At 37.2% G+C, this 17,914-nt stretch overlaps 7 protein-coding genes across 14 annotated transcripts; 5 read left to right on the top strand and 2 right to left on the bottom strand.

Moving 5' to 3' along the window:
* Window positions 1-185: 185 nt before the first annotated feature.
* On the top strand, window positions 186-3,445 carry LOC148174396 (regucalcin-like). 4 transcript variants are annotated; one of them, XM_088035471.1, is made up of 6 exons: window positions 1,496-1,694; window positions 2,197-2,358; window positions 2,407-2,619; window positions 2,679-2,894; window positions 2,941-3,119; window positions 3,169-3,445. In XM_088035471.1, exons 1-6 carry the CDS (start codon window positions 1,667-1,669, stop codon window positions 3,331-3,333), a joined length of 963 nt encoding a protein of 320 aa, XP_087891597.1. In that variant the 5' UTR covers window positions 1,496-1,666; the 3' UTR covers window positions 3,334-3,445. The 4 variants fall into 4 exon arrangements, with proteins under 4 accessions (XP_087891595.1, XP_087891594.1, XP_087891597.1 ...); XM_088035469.1 differs by lacking the exon at window positions 1,496-1,694 and adding an exon at window positions 186-275 and having other exon boundaries at window positions 2,197-2,619; XM_088035468.1 differs by having other exon boundaries at window positions 1,473-1,694; window positions 2,197-2,619.
* A 648-nt stretch (window positions 3,446-4,093) lies between these two features.
* On the top strand, window positions 4,094-5,301 carry LOC148174397 (regucalcin-like). Its single transcript, XM_088035475.1, has 4 exons — window positions 4,094-4,330; window positions 4,388-4,816; window positions 4,867-5,045; window positions 5,095-5,301. Exons 1-4 carry the CDS (start codon window positions 4,174-4,176, stop codon window positions 5,257-5,259), a joined length of 930 nt encoding a protein of 309 aa, XP_087891601.1. The 5' UTR covers window positions 4,094-4,173; the 3' UTR covers window positions 5,260-5,301.
* A 347-nt stretch (window positions 5,302-5,648) lies between these two features.
* Window positions 5,649-7,200, top strand: LOC148174398 (regucalcin-like). The gene is made up of 4 exons (XM_088035474.1): window positions 5,649-6,202; window positions 6,297-6,725; window positions 6,777-6,955; window positions 7,005-7,200. The coding sequence occupies exons 1-4, from the start codon at window positions 6,046-6,048 to the stop codon at window positions 7,167-7,169; spliced, it is 930 nt and encodes a 309-aa protein (XP_087891600.1). The 5' UTR covers window positions 5,649-6,045; the 3' UTR covers window positions 7,170-7,200.
* Window positions 7,201-7,291: 91 nt separating this feature from the next.
* LOC148174399 (regucalcin-like) lies at window positions 7,292-8,429 on the top strand. The gene is made up of 2 exons (XM_088035476.1): window positions 7,292-7,533; window positions 7,584-8,429. Exons 1-2 carry the CDS (start codon window positions 7,380-7,382, stop codon window positions 8,348-8,350), a joined length of 921 nt encoding a protein of 306 aa, XP_087891602.1. The 5' UTR covers window positions 7,292-7,379; the 3' UTR covers window positions 8,351-8,429.
* Ist1 (increased sodium tolerance 1-like protein) lies at window positions 8,353-10,445 on the bottom strand. 5 transcript variants are annotated; one of them, XM_088035463.1, is made up of 8 exons: window positions 10,166-10,445; window positions 9,950-10,112; window positions 9,680-9,899; window positions 9,475-9,623; window positions 9,278-9,391; window positions 9,028-9,075; window positions 8,885-8,917; window positions 8,353-8,667 (listed from the first exon to the last, which is right to left on the bottom strand). In XM_088035463.1, the coding sequence occupies exons 1-8, from the start codon at window positions 10,345-10,347 to the stop codon at window positions 8,494-8,496; spliced, it is 1,083 nt and encodes a 360-aa protein (XP_087891589.1). In that variant the 5' UTR covers window positions 10,348-10,445; the 3' UTR covers window positions 8,353-8,493. The 5 variants fall into 5 exon arrangements, with proteins under 5 accessions (XP_087891589.1, XP_087891587.1, XP_087891591.1 ...); XM_088035461.1 differs by having other exon boundaries at window positions 9,475-9,629; window positions 10,166-10,444; XM_088035465.1 differs by lacking the exon at window positions 9,028-9,075 and having other exon boundaries at window positions 9,475-9,629; window positions 10,166-10,444.
* Window positions 10,446-10,500: 55 nt separating this feature from the next.
* Window positions 10,501-12,813, bottom strand: Ns2 (nucleostemin 2). Its single transcript, XM_088035457.1, has 4 exons — window positions 12,637-12,813; window positions 12,378-12,587; window positions 11,623-12,331; window positions 10,501-11,572 (listed from the first exon to the last, which is right to left on the bottom strand). Exons 2-4 carry the CDS (start codon window positions 12,585-12,587, stop codon window positions 10,557-10,559), a joined length of 1,935 nt encoding a protein of 644 aa, XP_087891583.1. The 5' UTR covers window positions 12,637-12,813; the 3' UTR covers window positions 10,501-10,556.
* Window positions 12,814-12,891: 78 nt separating this feature from the next.
* On the top strand, window positions 12,892-17,896 carry Karybeta3 (karyopherin beta 3). Its single transcript, XM_088035456.1, has 8 exons — window positions 12,892-13,042; window positions 13,385-13,696; window positions 13,747-14,190; window positions 14,241-14,451; window positions 15,183-15,539; window positions 15,592-16,043; window positions 16,091-17,336; window positions 17,387-17,896. Exons 1-8 carry the CDS (start codon window positions 12,962-12,964, stop codon window positions 17,599-17,601), a joined length of 3,318 nt encoding a protein of 1,105 aa, XP_087891582.1. The 5' UTR covers window positions 12,892-12,961; the 3' UTR covers window positions 17,602-17,896.
* Window positions 17,897-17,914: the final 18 nt, after the last annotated feature.

The following is a 17,914-nucleotide window of genomic DNA, read 5'->3' on the forward strand; positions in this document are numbered from 1 at the left end:
GTTTTGTTGACACCTCAATTTTATAAAATGTCTCTACAATTTAATCATTGCCATAAAATTTGTGTTCGTAAGAGTAATAGTTAGGTACTAGCGTCTAAAATTACTAATGTAACATTCAAGGAATTGTGTATTATGTAATCTTTGAACAGTAACCTTTTTAAACTCCGAACGTAATAATGGAATTTTTTTAATTGGTTTAATAGCTTCAATAAACTATTCTTAAATAAGTGACTTAAAGGTTGAGTCAATAAGAGTGAAAACAGTGATAAACAAAGGTAAGTGTAAACAGTTAAAAATAATAAAATCGGAAATGGGAGTCAAGGACGATGACATGTATCATTTGCTCCAAGTAAATATTTAAATATTCACTTCATCATCGTTTTGGTTCGACGATTGAATACATATTTTTTGTTTACAAAAAAATCGATAAATGCATTTAAATACCTAATTAAGTAATTATTGTTTGTCCTTACTTTTTAATGTAGGCAACCAAATATACTAACATTCAAAATGTTTTATAGGCGTGTCCACGAAATTGTTTGAATCGAATTTTTTTTTCGGGAGAAATCGACCGTCGAATTTTGCATATTTGGGCGAATTCTAAAGGAAGAACGCACAGAAAAAATTATGGCGTAGACCGATTCTTCCATTTCTCGTAGTTTCTAAGATATTGAGCATTAAAAATTTCGGAACTAAAAATTCACAATTCGAAACTTTAATCGAACATCTGTTATTTGTTGTTGTACGTGGGTTTTGAGCCCAGATTTGGAATATACGTGAAATTCTGCGTAAAATGAACCCTATTAACGTAAATTTGGTTAAAAAATATGCGAGAAATCGAGCAAAATTTTTTTTTGGAAAAAATCAAATTTTTGACTTCCGGAAAATCTAAGAACGAATTCTTAGCCAAAAAATCGCGAGAAAAACGATAGCGAAAACAGTATCTTTCCATCTGTCGTAGTTTCCAAGAACACCGATATATCGAACCTTCAAAAATTTGACCCTCTGGCGACAACCCGATATTTCAATAGGCCATAACTCAGTTATTTGTTATCGGATGTGCATTTTGAGCCTGGATTTAGAATCTGCTTAAAATTCAGCGTAAAATGAGCTATAATGACGCAAATTTTCTCCAGAAATAAGCGAGATATCGATCTCCGAAATTTGACATATTTTTCGTCATGAAAAGTTTGTTCGACAAAATTAATTTTTCGACTTTTTGTGAAAATCTAAGAACGAATTCTTAACCAAAAAATCGCGAGAAAAACGATGGGGAAAACCACATTTCTCTATCTGTCGTAGTTTCCGAGATATGGGGCACCGATATTTCCAAACCTTCCAAAATTTGGTCCTCTGGCGACTACCCAAAAATTCAATCGGCCATAACTCAGTTAATTGTTGATTACTTTTAAAGTTCACACAGTTTTGGATTCTGCGTGAAATTTGTGTAAAATAAGTTTTTCGAAGGTTTTTTTTGGGGTGAATTTCAAACAACTTTTTCAAAAACTAATTTAAATTTAAATTTTTCCTGTATCGGAAAAGATGCAAGTTCAAGACCCTATTTTAATCCTCGTCCTAACCTTATTCGATATTGATTTTCTTTCATCAGTAACTACGTAAAATGTGACCAAACCATACAAATATCTCAATTGTCTGCGAATTAAGAATGTTTATAACGGTATACATACAATTAGGTAATTTATATGTAATAAAGGCAATTATTTCAGTCATAAACTTATGAGTAAAACAACAGTTAACAATAGGTACGTAATAATTAAAACAAGCATTGGTCTTAATTTGTATGGTAAAAATCACACAAAATTGACTGTTTATGTCAGGTAAGCAATAAATTTTAATATTCTTAACACCTGGATAAAATGGTATTTTATCAAAACTGAAAAACGGCTTACAATGCCGAGTTAACTTTTGAAAAGAAAGTAAGTAAGTAGATGCTTCACTTCACTTGATCCAAAAATCTATTTAAAGAAACTTAAATTATTGTAGCTAGATGTCTTATTGTTCCGAAATGTTCGTTTCAAATGATATTGCCTAGAAATTTTGTATGTACTGACGGCGATTGACGGATGTGCACATCGCTGGCGACAATAATTATCTAGTTAATTCAATTGAAACAGAACTACTTTGTTAGAAGCGCACATTTGTCGATCTAACTACATAAAAGTAATGATTTTCCAGTCGCGATGGCACCAAAAATAGAAAAAATAGTGGAAAGCGTGGAATTGGGCGAAGGGCCTCATTGGGACGCTGAAACCCAAACTCTCTTCTTTGTGGACATTTACGGAAAAGCCATCCACAAATACGTTCCATCAACCAAAAAACATACGAAAGCCGTCATAGGTATGAGTAAAAGTAGAAAAAAAACGATAAAACGGTCAAATTTTTTAGGGGATAATCACGTCTCACTCATTATTCCGATAGAAGGGCACAACGATAAATTTCTGATAGGAGTCGGACGAGACCTGGCCGTAGTTACATGGGACGGAAAGAGCGAGAAAGTTTCCCATTTGGAAAAAATTTTGGAAATTGATAACCACCCAGACACTCTCAATAATCGATGGAATGATGGAAAATGTGACGTTTCTGGGCGTTTATGGGCTGGTATTAACTCACTCAACGAAAAATGGGTTTATAATAAGTTGAGTTTATATTTTGCGAAGGTACAATGGGTCCACAACCCATCAATGGTTACGTTGAACCAGAACAAGGTTCGTTCGTTAGTTTCGGCCGTAATAAGAAATTGAACATGCATCTCACGAAAGTTGGGATCTCCAATGGTTTGGCCTGGAGTTTGGATAACAAACAATTTTACTACATCGACACTCATAAAGGAACTGTCGACCAATACGATTTCGATATTAATAAAGGCTCTATTAGTAAGTGACACATCGTACAAATAAAAATTTAATTAACACATTTCAGCTAACTGTAGGTCGATTTTTACTCTCAATAAAACAAACATTTCGGGCGGACTCGACGGAATGACTATAGACACGGATGGAAATCTATGGATTGCCGTTTTTGGTGGTAACTGCGTAATAAAAATAGATCCACGTCGACCGGAAACATTATTGGAGAAAATTCAACTACCAGCTCACCAGGTATGGATATACTAGAATTGCGATTCATTTATTTTTTGTGATTTAATAGATTACGTCTGTGGCTTTCGGGGGGGCTAATTTAGACGAGCTTTACGTTACAAGCGCCAAATTAACGACGGATGGAGTTCAATATCCTCCTCCAGATCATGGGGCAACGTATGTGATCAGCGGGACTGGGTCCAAGGGGCTGGCAGGAGTTAGATTTAAATTATAAAGTTCTACATTGAATAAAATAATAATTGCAGTATTTTTGTAAGTTAGATAATGTTAAGTTTACAGATCAGTATTGTTCGATTCAATAAAGCAATAAAGGATTGATATTTTTTGAGTTGCATTTCGTCGGCTTAAGTTGCTAAGTCCATTTTTGGATCAATTGCGTTTTCGATTTTGTAAAAACGAAAACCAAAAAATTCGATTCTTTTACGTGTTGTAATTTCAGAATCGAGAAACATTCTATTTTTAATCTACAAGTTTTCAGATCTCAGATTGGACAAGAAATATGTGAAAAATTAAGATTTATCGACCCTCGCCAAAAAAATTCAAAACGGACTTAAGCCGACGATATAACAAATCATTCGAAAACTGCATTTTTTTTGTACTAGTGTAATAAGCGTTTTAGAAACCTTTCCGCTGAGGACATTATGTCACCATCAATTCATTCTTTATTTTCCTCGTTACATAAATTGTATTAGCACACTCTATCAGAGACTTTTCATTAAAGTTTGTGCCGCATGTGGTTCGCATTTAATTCAACTCCGCCAAACATGTATAAAAAAACAACATGAACAATTCAATTGACGCATTTGTTAAGCAATAAATTTACTTTCTTCAAAACCAGACGCCCATCCTGAAACAACAATCGCAACAATAAATCAAAGCAAAAGATGCAATTCATATTCACATGATATTCTAATCAATCTTCAAAAAATTAGTACGTGACTATCATTAAATCCGGTTTTAATATCTCTGGGTCAACAAAAGTAAAGCACACGTTTGATTATTGTCGACTTATTTAAGTTAACACAACTAGTATCACTCGTAGTAATCAGCCAACATGGCACCAAAAGTGGAACGCATTGTGGACTCCCTAGAACTTGGAGAAGGTCCTCACTGGGACGTTGCCACGCAATCTCTTTATTTCGTGGATGTTTTTGGAAAATCTATTCACCGGTATGTGCCCGCAACTAAAAAACACACCACAGCGGTGATTGGTAAGTAAAAACGTTCTCCTAATCAGAGTAATAATTCAAAGACAACTTTTTTTGCAGAAACCAACAAGGTCTCGATAATAATACCCATTGAGGGTCAAAAAAACAAATTTGTGATAAGCATCGGGCGTGAACTTCACGTTATAACATGGGACGGCGAAAGAAAAAAGGTTTCAGACACCACAAAAATTGGAGAAGTGGATGACAACTCTGATACTTTAGACAATAGATTTAATGATGGTAAATGCGATCCTACTGGGCGGTTATGGGTCGGAACCATGGGTAGTGAATCTGAGGACTGGCACGTGAAACCCAATAATGGGGGTCTGTTTAGTATCGATTCCACTAGAAAAATTAAAAAACATCTCAGCAACATATCAATCTCGAACGGACTCGCTTGGAGTGCGGACAACACGAAGTGTTACTACATTGACTCCCCGAAACTCATTATTGAGCGGTACGAAATTGATTTGAAACATGGAAGTTTATGTAAGATTACCAATTACAGAGAATCTCTAAGTGAATTTTGATAATTTCAGCAAATGGTACTACAGTTTTCTCCTTGGAGAAACACAACATTCCAGGTTTCCCAGATGGTATGGCTATTGACACCGACGGGAACTTATGGGTGGCCATTTTCGACGGGTTTAGGGTCATCAAAATTGACCCTCGAAGACCCGAAACGCTCCTGCAAACTATTGATATACCAGCAAAACAAGTAATGGTTCATTAATAATGAAATTTATTTGTAAAACTGAGGCTTTTAGGTGACATCGGTGGCTTTCGGAGGCCCGCAATTGGATGAGCTTTACGTGACATCAGCCAGAATTAAAGTCGACGGCGTTGAACTTTCTCCACCGGAACATGGAGCAACTTACAAAGTCACCGGAATTGGTGCGAAAGGGTTTCCTGGAGTGAACTTCAAATTGTAATATTATTTGAAATAAACCTCCCTCCGACATATCTTAAGAGAATACATGTAAAATTATTTAAGAAGAGATAAGAATTAGAGAAAATTCAACGATCAGCTCAATAGGTACCTACTGGTGAATATAACATAATTGCAGTTGAATAATAATTGCAGTATTTTTGTTAGTTAGATAATGTTAAGTGTACAGATCAGTATTGTTCAATTCTATAAAGCAATGATAATATAATGTATTTTTTGAGTTGCATTCATCAGCGTTTTTTTTGTTAGACTAGTGTAATGTGCGTTTTACAAGCCTGTCTGCTGAGGTGGCCATTATGTCACCATCAATTCTTCCTTATTTTTCTCGTTACATAACGTATTAGCACAGTCTATCAGCGACGTCTTATCTTTATCGCCGCGCACAATTCCACAAACTTCCCATTAAAGTTGTGCTGCATGTGGTCCGTATTAATTCACCTACGCCCAACTTATATGTATAAAACGAATTAACCAACATAAACAATTCAATTGACGCATTTGTTAAGCACTAAATTTAACTTGCTCAAAACAAGACGCCCATCCTGAAACACAGTGACAACCGCAACAATAAATCAAAACAAAGATGCACCAATATTCACATGACATTCTAGTCAATTCAATCAAGAAATAGGTGCGTTTGTGTCATAAAATCCGGTAATAAAGTGTGGAGCAACAGATATCCCAGGGTCAACGATAGTAAAGCACACGTTGATTATTGCCGACATATTTAAGTCAACACAACTAGCATCACTCGTAATAATCAGTCAACATGGCACCGAAAGTAGAACGCATTGTGAACTCCATAGAACTTGGAGAAGGTCCTCACTGGGACGTCGCCACTCAATCTCTTTATTTCGTGGACATTTTTGGGAAATCCATCCACCGGTATGTGTCCGCAACTAAAAAACACACTACAGCGGTGATTGGTAAGTGAAAATGTGTTTGTTCTCCTAATCAGAGCGATAAGTTTAAATGTGATTTTATTTGTTTATATTTATTATATAAGTCATTTTTTTGCAGGAACCAATCATGTCTCGATTATAATACCCGTTGAAGGCCAAAAAAACAAATTTGTGATAAGCATCGGGCGCGAACTTCACGTTGTAACTTGGGACGGCGAAAGTAAAAAGGTTTCCGATACCACAAAAATTGGAGAAGTGGATGATAACTCTGATACTTCCGACAATAGATTTAATGATGGTAAATGCGATCCTACGGGACGCTTATGGGTTGGTACCATGGGCGGCGAACCTGTGAACGGGCACGTGAAACCCAAGAAAGGTGGTCTGTTTAGTCTCGATTCCTCGAAAAAAATTAAAAAACACCTCAGTGACATAACAATCTCCAATGGGCTAGCATGGAGTGCGGACAATACGAAGTTTTATTATATTGACTCCCCGAAACGCACCATTGACCAGTACGAAATTGATATCAAGCATGGAAGTCTATGTAAGATTATCAAGAACTGTACAATCTCTAATTAAATTTTGATAATTCCAGCAAATGGTTCCACAGTTTTCTCCTTGGACAAACACGACATTCCGGGCTTCCCAGATGGTATGGCTATTGATACCGATGGGAACTTATGGGTGGCCATTTTCAACGGCTTTAGAGTCATCAAAATTGACCCCCGAAGACCCGAAACGCTCCTGCAAACTATTGATATACCAGCAAAACAAGTAATGTTTCATTAATCATGAATTTTATTTGTAAAACTGAGGTTTTTAGGTGACATCGGTGGCTTTCGGAGGCCCAAAATTAGATGAGCTTTACGTGACTTCAGCCAGTTTTACAGTCGACGGAGTTGAACTTCCTCCACCGGAACACGGAGCAACTTACAAAGTCACCGGAGTTGGCGCGAAAGGATTTCCTGGAGTAAACTTCAAATTGTAATATTGTTTGAAATAAACTCCCCTCCGACATATCTTAAGAGCTGACATGCAAAATTACTTAAAGAAAAGATAAGATTTATTCGTAAAAACGATAAACACAACATAGATAAAGTTTTCCAGAGAGATGAACTTGGTATGACCGTTCAGTGAACAATGTCAACCAACTTCTCAGTCATTTTTCTGTCATAACTATCACAATTCAGTTCAAACGATGATAATAATAAACCCAATTGGGGACAAATTGCAAGTGGGTACCAGAATTCACTGGGACCATGAAGCCCAATGCCTTTTCTACGTGGACGTCCCACAGTCTACCATGTACAGATTTAAACCATCGTCGAACACACTAACAAAAGCAAAAGTTGGTAAGAAAACACCTTTTTTTTGTCAAATTTTAGTAAATTCGTTTACGTAGCACGCGAGCCTTTGGCTTTCGCCTTTCCGATAAAAGGAAAAACCGATCAATTCATCGCAGGGCTTGGCCGCAAAATCGTGGAACTGCGCTGGGACGGAGCTAGCGATAACATTTGTGCCTGCAATATAATAGCGGAAGTCGATCGACAACCAAAAAACAGCAATAATCGATTAAATGGAGGAAAAGTAGATCCTTTTGGTAGACTGTGGGCAGGAACTATGGGACCACAGGATGAGAAAGGCGAAACAGTTCCAGGCCGCGGTTCATTATACAGTGTAACACAAGGAGAAGTTAAACGTCACTTTAGTAACATCGGAATTTCCAATGGTCTAGCGTTCCACGTCGCACGGAAAAAAATGTATTACATCGACACCTTATTTCCTGGTGTCTATCAGTTTGATTACGATGGAGAGAAAGGAGAAATTGACAACAGACAAATTATCTTCAATTTTGAAGATCACAACATTACTGGTTTACCAGATGGTCTAACTATAGATACAGATGGTAATTTGTGGTTAACAGTAATTTTTGGATCCGCCATCCTGAAGATAGATCCAGTAACTGGAAAGTTGTTGAAGACAATAGAAATGCCAACGTCGCAAATTACTTCGCTTGCTTTCGGCAACAAAGATTTGAACGTGCTGTACGTAACCACAGCGAGGATTCCCGTTCACGGAAAAATTCCAGACGCTCCCGCAGGATCAACTTTTAAACTGGAAAATATAGGAACCAGTAAAGGTCTTCCAGGTGATAGATACATCAAATAAAAAACTTGAAGGCGATTTAATAGAAATAAAATAGCATCTAATGTACCATCATCAATTATATAAAATATGTATGTATAAACTAGTTTTTTTGTTATTGGGTATTTTATACAGTAATTACATCATCTTGCGCTTAAGCTAGACGATTAATACTTCTTTTTTAACTCATTGAATCTCCTGGCTAAATCGTCAAAGTCGATATCATCAGACGCGTCAGGCGAAGGCGGTGCGTTAGACGGAACCGACGGCAGATCAGGCAGATTGTAAGAATCCTGAGTAAACTTTCCTTTAGGAGCCGGTTTTTGCGGTTCGTCATTGTTCTGTTAAGAAAAAAAGTTCTTTTTCAATGTGTTAAACGTGCGCAAAAGTGTGAAGGTTAAAAAAGCGACAGTGATTCGTGTTGTTAGTAATTTTGTTACAAAGACAACTATCAATTTTTTTCTCTAAAAAAATGATTATTATGCATCATATAACATAAAAATCCCACTTCTGATGATCTAATGCATTTATAGCTATTAAGCTGAGGAAATAAATTACCTGTAAATTATCATCAGGAGGAACTTTGCTGTCCTAAAATCAACAGGATCACACTGAATATCTTTCAAATAAAAATTGAAAAAGTCGCGGGTGCGTTTCAGCTTATTATGTTATGAATGAGAGAAATAATAAAAAGGAATTACCTGTGAATTATTTTCAGGAAAGAGCATGCTATATCTTGGTAAACTACCCTAAAAGCACAGATCAATTAAGTAAAAATGCGACTAATTAAATTTCTAGTAATATGTAGTACTAATACGTCAATCAATAAAATTAATAAAAATTTTAAAAGCTGATGAAATTTAATAAGCTGAAACTCCAATTCATTGGTAAACTGACTACAGTTAACTTGCCAACACCTAACTAATAACTACTGATTTTAAAGTTATTTACCATGAAATCTGTATTGCTCTCCTTTCCTTCACTTGCTGGTGGAATATTGTAAGAAAATGCAGGTGGAGGCGCAGATGGTCCACTTGGACTGTTCCAATTTTGATCTTTTAAATTCTAGAAAAAATAATTAAAGGTCAGGAAGAAATAGAAATAATTGTACCAAAATTAATGAAATGAATGGAATGAAAAACTCTTACAGGATAATTGAAGGGTCCTGGTGGGGTTGGGAGAGGATCAACCATAGGCGGCAAAGGTGGGGGCTGAGGAAAACCATAAAATCCAGGTGGTGCTGGCATTCCACCTCCCCCCAAATTATTTCTGTCAGATAGATCAATTAAAAGACCATCTTGTCCTAAAACATGAGAACAATACATTCATAAAACAGACTCATTTTGTTGCTACCTTTTTCCATTTCCATCACCTGTGGATCAGGTTCATATGGAATATTATAGGATTTAGCAATTTCTATTACATATTTTTCAACCAAGAGTTTTGGAGGGCTCTGAATTGAAAGTTTGTGTTTTAATTTCTCACTAATTGTTTCAATAGCTTCAATTCTGCATGCTTCGGCATAATTAGGGCCGTATTTTGCTACTAAAAGATCTGCAATCACTTTTAGCTCCTGAAACAACCATTTTCATTGTTATGTTTGATGGAAAATTAAGGATTTACTTGACAATCTGACTGAAGACGTGGTGCCACCCAAATTAAACTGGAAACGGCTTCAGCGATGCCGTCGTCCAATTCTTTCATGTTAGTCAACAATCCAAAGCGAGCCAACAACAAATCACAGTACATTTCTACAAGTTCCAGAGCTTCAACCAAATAGTCCTCCCTGTAAAAAATCGAATGTTAATACTAAAATACGAAAAATGTGAAAAGACTTACCGTATAATATATTCAACCCTAATTTTTGCTCGTTCAATTTTTCCAGCACTAATAAAATCTGCAATTTCCCGACGCGACTTTTCCGTTAACTCAGTTTTCTTTTTTCCCAACAGCTTCAACCGGGAAATTGATAAACGCAAGTTTGTTTTTAGTTTTGTGTAATTAGGGCCGCTCGAAAACATTTTTGATTGAGTTTATTATGTACTTGATTTCACAATTAAATATAAATTATGAATCATCTGTTTGTCATTTCAGTTGTTAACTGTCAATGTCAGCTGTCAAACTTATAAATGACACTAGAATAAAAACAAAGTTACTAAAATATTTGAAAACAATGAAATGCAATTTTTTATTAAAATCAACGTTTTAAAGAATCGCAGCTACAACTAAATTATACATTCGTCTTTTTATCGTGTTTTTTTCTGTAACTCCTGTTCTTGACATTTGCGACTTCATAGAAGTTGCTACCAATTTTCTTTCGTTTTTGAGATCTTTCAATAGCCCGTTTCTGTTTGCTTGTTAATTTTTTCACCACAGATTCCTTTTCTTCGACTTTGCGGCCTTTCTTTTTCTTTGTTTCGCCGGGAACATACTCTACAGCAAATGGTCCACTTGCAGACAATGCATATTCTTTCTCTTTTGAGTCCTCCATATCTGAATAAACATTACTAATATCAGAGGAAGCATCAGATTCTACCGCGTCATCTTCATTAGCATCAGTTTGTTTACTAGTATCATTTTCAGTTTCTTCATCTTGTTCATTTTCACTGAATTCATCAACAGCCTTTTCTATGTCTTTAATAGGTTCTAATTCCTTGACATCCTGAGCTTCATAGCTCAAACCAACTTTAATTTTACTAAAGTCTTGCACAACATTCAAATTAGGATTCTCTTCACTTGAAGCTAAAGGTTCTTCAAATCCTGGTGGAGGGACATAAAATGGTAATTTTCCCCTTTGCCAATCATTTAACATCATCCTAGCCACAATAGAAATGTCTGGCTCTCCCTTTTTTAATAACTTTCCAGATCTCTGAGCTAATTTTTCCAGAAAATCAGTAGAAGTGGTCCACCCATCAACTTTGTACGTTTTGATTAAGTATTCTTTTCTTACTCTTTGTAAAACTGCGTCAATATAATCCTCTGGAGTGTTTACAAGTTCAACTCTCACAACACCTTTCAATACTTTCTCTGTGTCAGTTTCAGCAGAAGGATACACAACACCTGGACAATCAATTAAATAAATTCTTCTCATTAAAGTAATGTATTGCCAGACTTTAGTTTCACCAGCTATTGGTGCTACTTTGCACACTTTTTTGCTTCTCAATGTGTTTATAATGGAAGATTTCCCCACATTAGGATATCCAATAAAACCTACAGATATTTGTTTCTTGTCAATGTGCAATTTTGCTGAAAATTGATCATAAGTAAAAACAGTACAGTTATGTTTAGCGACTTACCAAATTGTCGCAATAAATTTATAAGCGCCCCTTTGCCAAAAGGGTGCATTATACTAGCATGAAATGCAACTGTGGGATATTCTTTACTTAAAATAGCCACCCAGCGTTGTGTGGCCCATGTGGGTACTAAATCTACTTTATTTAAAATAAAAATTAAATGTTTATGGGGCTTCTCAGTGCGCAAATATTTCTCCAAATAAGACGACCGTGTACCCATAGGGTCTCTAGCATCAAGAACTTGAAGTAAAACATCAGAACTATCAACTACTTTATACAGTTCATTCCATATTCTTTTAGATTGACCTGCTGCCATCACCCAATCCCTTGGCATGTCTCTGACGCCTTCGTCATCTCTGACTATGTTTGAATCTTTCTCAGTGCTGTATTTCTGATGGGTTTCTTCAACCATCTGTGATAGTTCTTCTAGACCTCTAACAGGAATATTCGGTTTTTTTCTGCTTTTTTTAGGCCCAAACACACTCTCAAAACTCTCTGTGTCCAACAAATGAACTCTTGCGTTCTTCGCCTTTTCATTAAGCAAAGTAATGGGTAAAGTAGTTGGTTTCATTACCATGTGATAAGGACTCTTAATAGCAGCGCCCAGTTCAGACTGGAATTTTTGGAGCGCATTTTGTGATATTACACGACTATTCCCAAACCACTTTTGATTGGGCTCAACCCTTGCTTGCGTTCCTGATGGTAGTCTCCCCTGTAAAACCCAATTATAAACAATCTTTACAAATATTTATATTCACCTGAAAGGGGGCTGGTGTTATGATTTTACCAGTTCTATCACGCTTTGCTTTAAAATTTCTGTACATTTGAAGCCTCTTAATTGTTGATTTTGAGCGGACTTTGGCAACCCCTTTGAGACCATCGGTGGGGCGCTCAGGATTCATAGAATGGTTCGACTTGTTGAAGCCCTGTTTCCGGGGTGGGCCCCCCGTTGACCGTACTTTAGGCATCTACAAAATATTATAACAAAGTTAGATAGACGAATTATCTTTTAATTACCTTTTATTAGTTTGTACGGTCTGCGAACACAGTAATTCAATTCCCACGTGTTTACCGCAGTTGACACATTTGACGTACGGTTGGCAACAATGAAACGTCAATCACGGTAATTTGGAAAATTTTAATTTTTCGCGGAGATTTTTTGTACTGTTTCTAATAATTTCTTAGGGAACGAAACAAATTAAACTGTAGTTGTGGGTAAAATGATTTTAGGTAGCTTCAGTTGTGTTGAAATTTCATGGTAAATTTTGAGTAGGGTTTATTTTTGGCATCATGTTGGCAATTCTTCGCTGAAGTTGTCACAGTTCTTTCATGGTGAGGCGCCATGGCCGCCGATCAAGAGCAGTTTTACCAAATACTAACAACCCTTTTATCCACGGATAATAACATTAGGACCCAAGCAGAGGTATGTAGAATACTTCCCTATTAGCAAGTTTTTAAAATTCGGTAAGCTTGGTGCGAGGCAATTGCTAACTTGGTTGTAAATTAAGCCGAATTTTCCGTGCAACAACGTGTATTCATTCCCAGCATGGCCCTTAACAATCATAAAATTGGACTATGAATCATCATGGAGTTATTCGGTGGTTTTTTGCTGCATGAATTAATTCTCTGCGTTTATTCACCTTTCACAAGCGCCAATTTTTTTTGCAATTCAACGCATTTATAAATGTGGGCTATTCTTGGATGGAAAAAGACCGCCAAATTATTTATTGCATGTGACGCATGTTTAAATTGTTTTTCAACGCAGGAAGTTTACAACAACCTCCCTGTGGAAGCCAAAATCAGTCATCTTCTGGGTGCTATTCACAATGCAAGTTTGGGAGATGAGGCCAGACAGATGGCTGCGGTTCTACTCCGCCGATTATTCGCCAGCGAGTTTATGGACTTCTTCCCCAAATTACCACCAGCAAGTCAGGCCCAGTTGAAGGAACAAGTCCTTTTAGCTATACAGCAAGATCAGACTGAACAGTTGAGGCACAAAGTTTGTGAAGTAGCTGCTGAAGTCGCGAGAAATTTAATTGATGATGATGGCAATAATCAGTGGCCAGAGTTCCTACAGGTTTGTAAAACCATCTTATTAACTTTAAAATAATTAACACTTGTGTGTAGTTTCTGTTTCAATGCGCTAACGCGCCTAATAATGTCCTCAAAGAAGCAGCACTCCAGATGTTCCATAGTGTTCCTGGAGTGTTTGGTAAACAAGAGAGTAATTACTTGGATTTGATTAAACAAATGTTAATGCAAAGTCTGGCTCCCACTGAAGCCTATGAAGTGAAATTCCAAGCAGTCAGAGCAGTAGGTTCATACCTTCTAATCCACGATAAGGAAACCCAATTTTTAAAACATTTCGGTGATTTGCTCGCCCCTATGTTGACTGTAATTGCCGAAAGCGTCCTCCAACAAGACGACGACACCCTTTTAAAAGTACTAATTGATTTGGCGGAAAACACTCCAAAGTTCTTACGACCCCAATTGGTTCCAATTTTTGAGATGTGCATGAAGATTTTTAGCGACGCTGGAGCTCTGGACAGTTGGCGCCAACTGGCTTTAGAAGTATGTTTTCCATTTAATTTCTCTAAGGAAATATTGACGCAATTGTGTAGGCAATGGTGACTTTGGCTGAAATGGCCCCAGCAATGGTACGAAAAAACGCGGGCAAATACGTAGAACAACTAGTTCCTTTGATCCTCCAATTTATGGCAGATTTAGAAGAAGAAGAGGGATGGGCAGAAGCCGACGAAATTTTAGATGAAGACAATGATTCTAATAATGTGGTGGCTGAAGCGGCTTTGGATCGTCTTGCTTGCGGGTTAGGTAAGAATATTTAGTCTAATTATGGTTTTTTATCACTTTTTTTGGGTCAGTTTACTGTTATGGTTTTCAATGAAATTGCGCAACAACCATGTGATACAGTTTGATTATGTGTGAACATAATACTGAAGGTGATTAATGCTTTTGACCTTCAAGAGTCCTGCATTGCTTTACTGTAGATTGTGCGAGGAATTTTAATGAATTAATTATTCATAGCGAAAATTTTGAGATAAGATTGAGCTTGATAAGGGCGCAACCATAAGAATAGTGTCATTCTATTGGATGTTGACATTTTTTCCCGTGCTTTGATTCGTCATCCGATATCAGCGACTTATTATTTAGTCTACAGTTTCTTGAATTTATGTCAAATATTTTAACTGCAACAATCACTTTTCAAATGGAAGTCGCAGAGATGAATAGCATTCTTCTGATAACTATTAAATTAGTATGCGATGAAGCGAAATGTACAGTTACAACTACATGAAAGTGTTTCATAAAATTTAATAATAGGAACGAGTTTTTGTGTCGTGTTATTTAGTGAATGATTCATCAAATTGTGTTTTTTAATAGTTAAACTCTTCATGACCGGATTTTGAAGTTCCCGTTTTAATAACTTTTATTGGAATACTAGAAGAAAACAATTGATAATATAACGGCGATGACCGAAAAAACTTTTTAATATAATATTTCAAACAGATTTGATTTTTTTTTTATTTTCAATCAATTTGTTTCAGGCGGTAAAGTGATTTTACCTCTCGTAACTCAACACGTCCCCGTCATGTTGGCAAGTCCAGATTGGAAACAGCGACACGCAGCCCTAATGGCTTTAAGTACCATCGGCGAAGGCTGCCACAAGCAAATGGAAGGCATGTTACCCCAAATAATGGACGGGGTGCCAGGAGTAATGGAAGGCGTTCTTAGATATTTGCAAGACCCTCATCCTCGCGTTAGATATGCCGCTTGCAACACAATCGGACAGCTTTCAACTGATTTCGCTCCAGTTTTTGAGAAGAAATTCCACGATAGGGTAGTTCCAGGGCTTTTGATGCTCTTGGACGATAACTGCAACCCGAGGGTGCAAGCCCATGCTGGTTAGTGCTTAATCTTATTTTTAAAAATTGAACTAATTCGGAATTTCAACAGGCGCTGCCTTGGTCAATTTCGCCGAAGACTGCCCCAAACACATTCTAATGGCATATCTGGATAGTCTCATGGCGAAACTTGAAGGCATTCTCACCGCTAAATTTAAAGAATTGGTGGAAAAAGGCACCAAACTAGTTTTAGAGCAAGTAGTAACAACCATCGCAAGTGTTGCGGACACTGCAGAAAACGAATTCATTGCCTATTACGACAGGCTAATGCCATGTTTAAAATACATCATTCAAAACGCCAATAAGGACGAACTGAAACTTTTGCGTGGAAAGACAATCGAGTGCGTTACTCTTATAGGAATGGCTGTGGGTACGGAGAAATTCATGGCTGATGCAACGGAAGTAATGGACATGTTGCTCAAAACGCACGGAGAAGGAGCCGATCTACCAGACGACGATCCCCAGACAAGTTATCTGATTTCTGCCTGGTCTCGGATTTGCAAGGTAAAATCGAATCTTTGACGAACTCTTTTGTGAACTTCACCCTTTAGGTCTTGGGAAAGAACTTTGAGCAATACCTCCCCCTGGTCATGGGTCCAGTAATGCGCACCGCCGCAATGAAACCTGACGTCGCGCTACTAGACAACGACGACATGCAAGGCGTGGTTGGAGACGACGACTGGCAGTTCGTCTCTTTGGGTGAACAGAAGAACTTCGGTATTCGCACAGCAGGATTAGAGGATAAAGCAGCCGCGTGCATGATGCTCGTCTGTTACGCACGTGAACTGAAAGAAGGCTTTGCCAACTACGCAGAAGAGACCGTCAAGCTAATGGTGCCCATGTTAAAATTCTATTTCCACGATGGCGTGAGGAACGCGGCTGCGGAATCTCTTCCATGGCTTCTGGAATGCGCCACGTGTAAAGGTCCAGCTTTTGTGCAAGACATGTGGAGATTTATTTGTCCGGAACTGCTTAAAGCCATAGATACTGAACCGGAAACTGACGTCTTGATGGTTCTTTTGGATTCTTTGGCGAGGTGCATTCAGACTTTGGGTGCTGGATGTTTGGATCAGGAAGCAATGACTGAACTGTTGAGAATTATCGACAGACTTATGAATGAACATTTTGAACGAGCCAACGACAGACATAAGAAACATTTGGATGAAGATTATGATGAGGTTGTTCAGGAACAACTCGAAGATGAAGAAACGGACGATAATTACGTCCTCAGCAAAATTTCAGAAGTGGTCCATTCGCTTTTCCATGCATATAGAGAGACCTTTTTACCGTTTTTTGACCAAATTTCCAACCATTTTGTCATGTTGTTGGAGCCGGGTAGATCCTGGACTGATCGTCAATGGGGAATTTGTATTTTTGACGACCTCATAGAGTTCACAGGACCTACATGTGCCAAATATCAAGGATGGTTTTTACAACCTCTAGCTTTATACATTAAAGATAAAAGTCACGAAGTGAGACAAGCAGCTGCGTACGGATGGGGAGTTCTTGCTCAATTCGGTGGAGATCAGTTCGCGGGAGAATTGGCAAAGATTTTACCTTCTTTGGTTGAAGTCATTTCCGATCCAGAATCAAAAGAAGCCAGAAATGTCAACGCAACCGAAAACGCCATTTCTGCTGTTACGAAAATTATGAAATTCAATTCTTCTGCTATTAATTTAGACGAAATTATTCCATTGTGGTTCAGTTGGCTGCCGGTTATCGAAGACGTTGATGAAGCCCCACACGTTTACGGTTATTTATGTGATTTGGTAGAGGCGAATAATCCACATATTTTAGGTAAAATCAAGCGGAAATAACAAGAAAATTTGCTAATTTCAATGTTGCAGGTGCAGGAAACGCAAATATTCCTAGGATTATAACCATTTTGGCCGAAGCTTTCTTTAGAGAGGTCATTGAGCCTACAGACCCTCAAGGCTTTAGAATGGTTAATATAATTAGGCAGGTTCAGTCCAACGAGTCCTTCTTTCAAAGCGTGGTACAGACATTATCTCCAGAGTTGCAACATGCTCTACATGTTGCCCTTCACGCAAGACCTTCTTAGTTAAATGTTTAATATATTTTTATATTAAAATCGATAAATTTTAAATGAGTTGTAGTGCATTATTTTTTATAATGTTTTTATTTTCTGGGAATTGTTCCAATTATCCTTTGGTTCGAAATTTTGATTTAAATTATTGCAATGTAAATAAGTTTTTTTTGCAACTCTGGACTGTATGTGATACTCTTCATTTAATAGCATCGAGGACGAACATATTTTTGATTGTTAGTGTTTTTAAATATATTAAAAAAATATCGACATGATGTTAAGCTACTTCAATAAAACTAATTTTCTCTAATCGTATTTTGCTTAATAT

Source organism: Gnatocerus cornutus, chromosome 5 (genome assembly GCF_029298725.1).
Source record: "Gnatocerus cornutus isolate USDA-ARS CGAHR chromosome 5, icGnaCorn1.1, whole genome shotgun sequence".
Taxonomy (NCBI): Eukaryota; Metazoa; Arthropoda; class Insecta; order Coleoptera; family Tenebrionidae; genus Gnatocerus; species Gnatocerus cornutus.

What these genes read in the sequence shown, in the direction of transcription:
- LOC148174396 (XM_088035468.1), top strand. Translation starts at nt 1,667, where the DNA reads ATGTTTATAACGGTATACATACAATTAG. An exon ending in TTCTGGGCGTTTATGGGCTG is followed by an intron (nt 2,620 to 2,678) that starts GTATTAACTCAC and finishes TATTTTGCGAAG; the next exon opens with GTACAATGGGTCCACAACCC. An exon ending in TATTAATAAAGGCTCTATTA is followed by an intron (nt 2,895 to 2,940) that starts GTAAGTGACACA and finishes AACACATTTCAG; the next exon opens with CTAACTGTAGGTCGATTTTT.
- LOC148174397 (XM_088035475.1), top strand. Translation starts at nt 4,174, where the DNA reads ATGGCACCAAAAGTGGAACGCATTGTGGACTCCCTAGAACTTGGAGAA. An exon ending in TTTGAAACATGGAAGTTTAT is followed by an intron (nt 4,817 to 4,866) that starts GTAAGATTACCA and finishes TGATAATTTCAG; the next exon opens with CAAATGGTACTACAGTTTTC. An exon ending in TTGATATACCAGCAAAACAA is followed by an intron (nt 5,046 to 5,094) that starts GTAATGGTTCAT and finishes TGAGGCTTTTAG; the next exon opens with GTGACATCGGTGGCTTTCGG.
- LOC148174398 (XM_088035474.1), top strand. Translation starts at nt 6,046, where the DNA reads ATGGCACCGAAAGTAGAACGCATTGTGAACTCCATAGAACTTGGAGAA. An exon ending in TATCAAGCATGGAAGTCTAT is followed by an intron (nt 6,726 to 6,776) that starts GTAAGATTATCA and finishes TGATAATTCCAG; the next exon opens with CAAATGGTTCCACAGTTTTC. An exon ending in TTGATATACCAGCAAAACAA is followed by an intron (nt 6,956 to 7,004) that starts GTAATGTTTCAT and finishes TGAGGTTTTTAG; the next exon opens with GTGACATCGGTGGCTTTCGG.
- LOC148174399 (XM_088035476.1), top strand. Translation starts at nt 7,380, where the DNA reads ATGATAATAATAAACCCAATTGGGGACAAATTGCAAGTGGGTACCAGA. An exon ending in ACTAACAAAAGCAAAAGTTG is followed by an intron (nt 7,534 to 7,583) that starts GTAAGAAAACAC and finishes TCGTTTACGTAG; the next exon opens with CACGCGAGCCTTTGGCTTTC.
- Ist1 (XM_088035461.1), bottom strand. Translation starts at nt 10,347, where the DNA reads ATGTTTTCGAGCGGCCCTAATTACACAAAACTAAAAACAAACTTGCGT. An exon ending in GTCTTCAGTCAGATTGTCAA is followed by an intron (nt 9,900 to 9,949) that starts GTAAATCCTTAA and finishes TGGTTGTTTCAG; the next exon opens with GAGCTAAAAGTGATTGCAGA. An exon ending in CTCCTGATGATAATTTACAG is followed by an intron (nt 8,668 to 8,884) that starts GTAATTTATTTC and finishes TTTTCTTAACAG; the next exon opens with AACAATGACGAACCGCAAAA.
- Ns2 (XM_088035457.1), bottom strand. Translation starts at nt 12,587, where the DNA reads ATGCCTAAAGTACGGTCAACGGGGGGCCCACCCCGGAAACAGGGCTTC. An exon ending in TAACACCAGCCCCCTTTCAG is followed by an intron (nt 12,332 to 12,377) that starts GTGAATATAAAT and finishes TGGGTTTTACAG; the next exon opens with GGGAGACTACCATCAGGAAC. An exon ending in AAATTTATTGCGACAATTTG is followed by an intron (nt 11,573 to 11,622) that starts GTAAGTCGCTAA and finishes ATCAATTTTCAG; the next exon opens with CAAAATTGCACATTGACAAG.
- Karybeta3 (XM_088035456.1), top strand. Translation starts at nt 12,962, where the DNA reads ATGGCCGCCGATCAAGAGCAGTTTTACCAAATACTAACAACCCTTTTA. An exon ending in AGTGGCCAGAGTTCCTACAG is followed by an intron (nt 13,697 to 13,746) that starts GTTTGTAAAACC and finishes ACTTGTGTGTAG; the next exon opens with TTTCTGTTTCAATGCGCTAA. An exon ending in GAGGGTGCAAGCCCATGCTG is followed by an intron (nt 15,540 to 15,591) that starts GTTAGTGCTTAA and finishes GAATTTCAACAG; the next exon opens with GCGCTGCCTTGGTCAATTTC.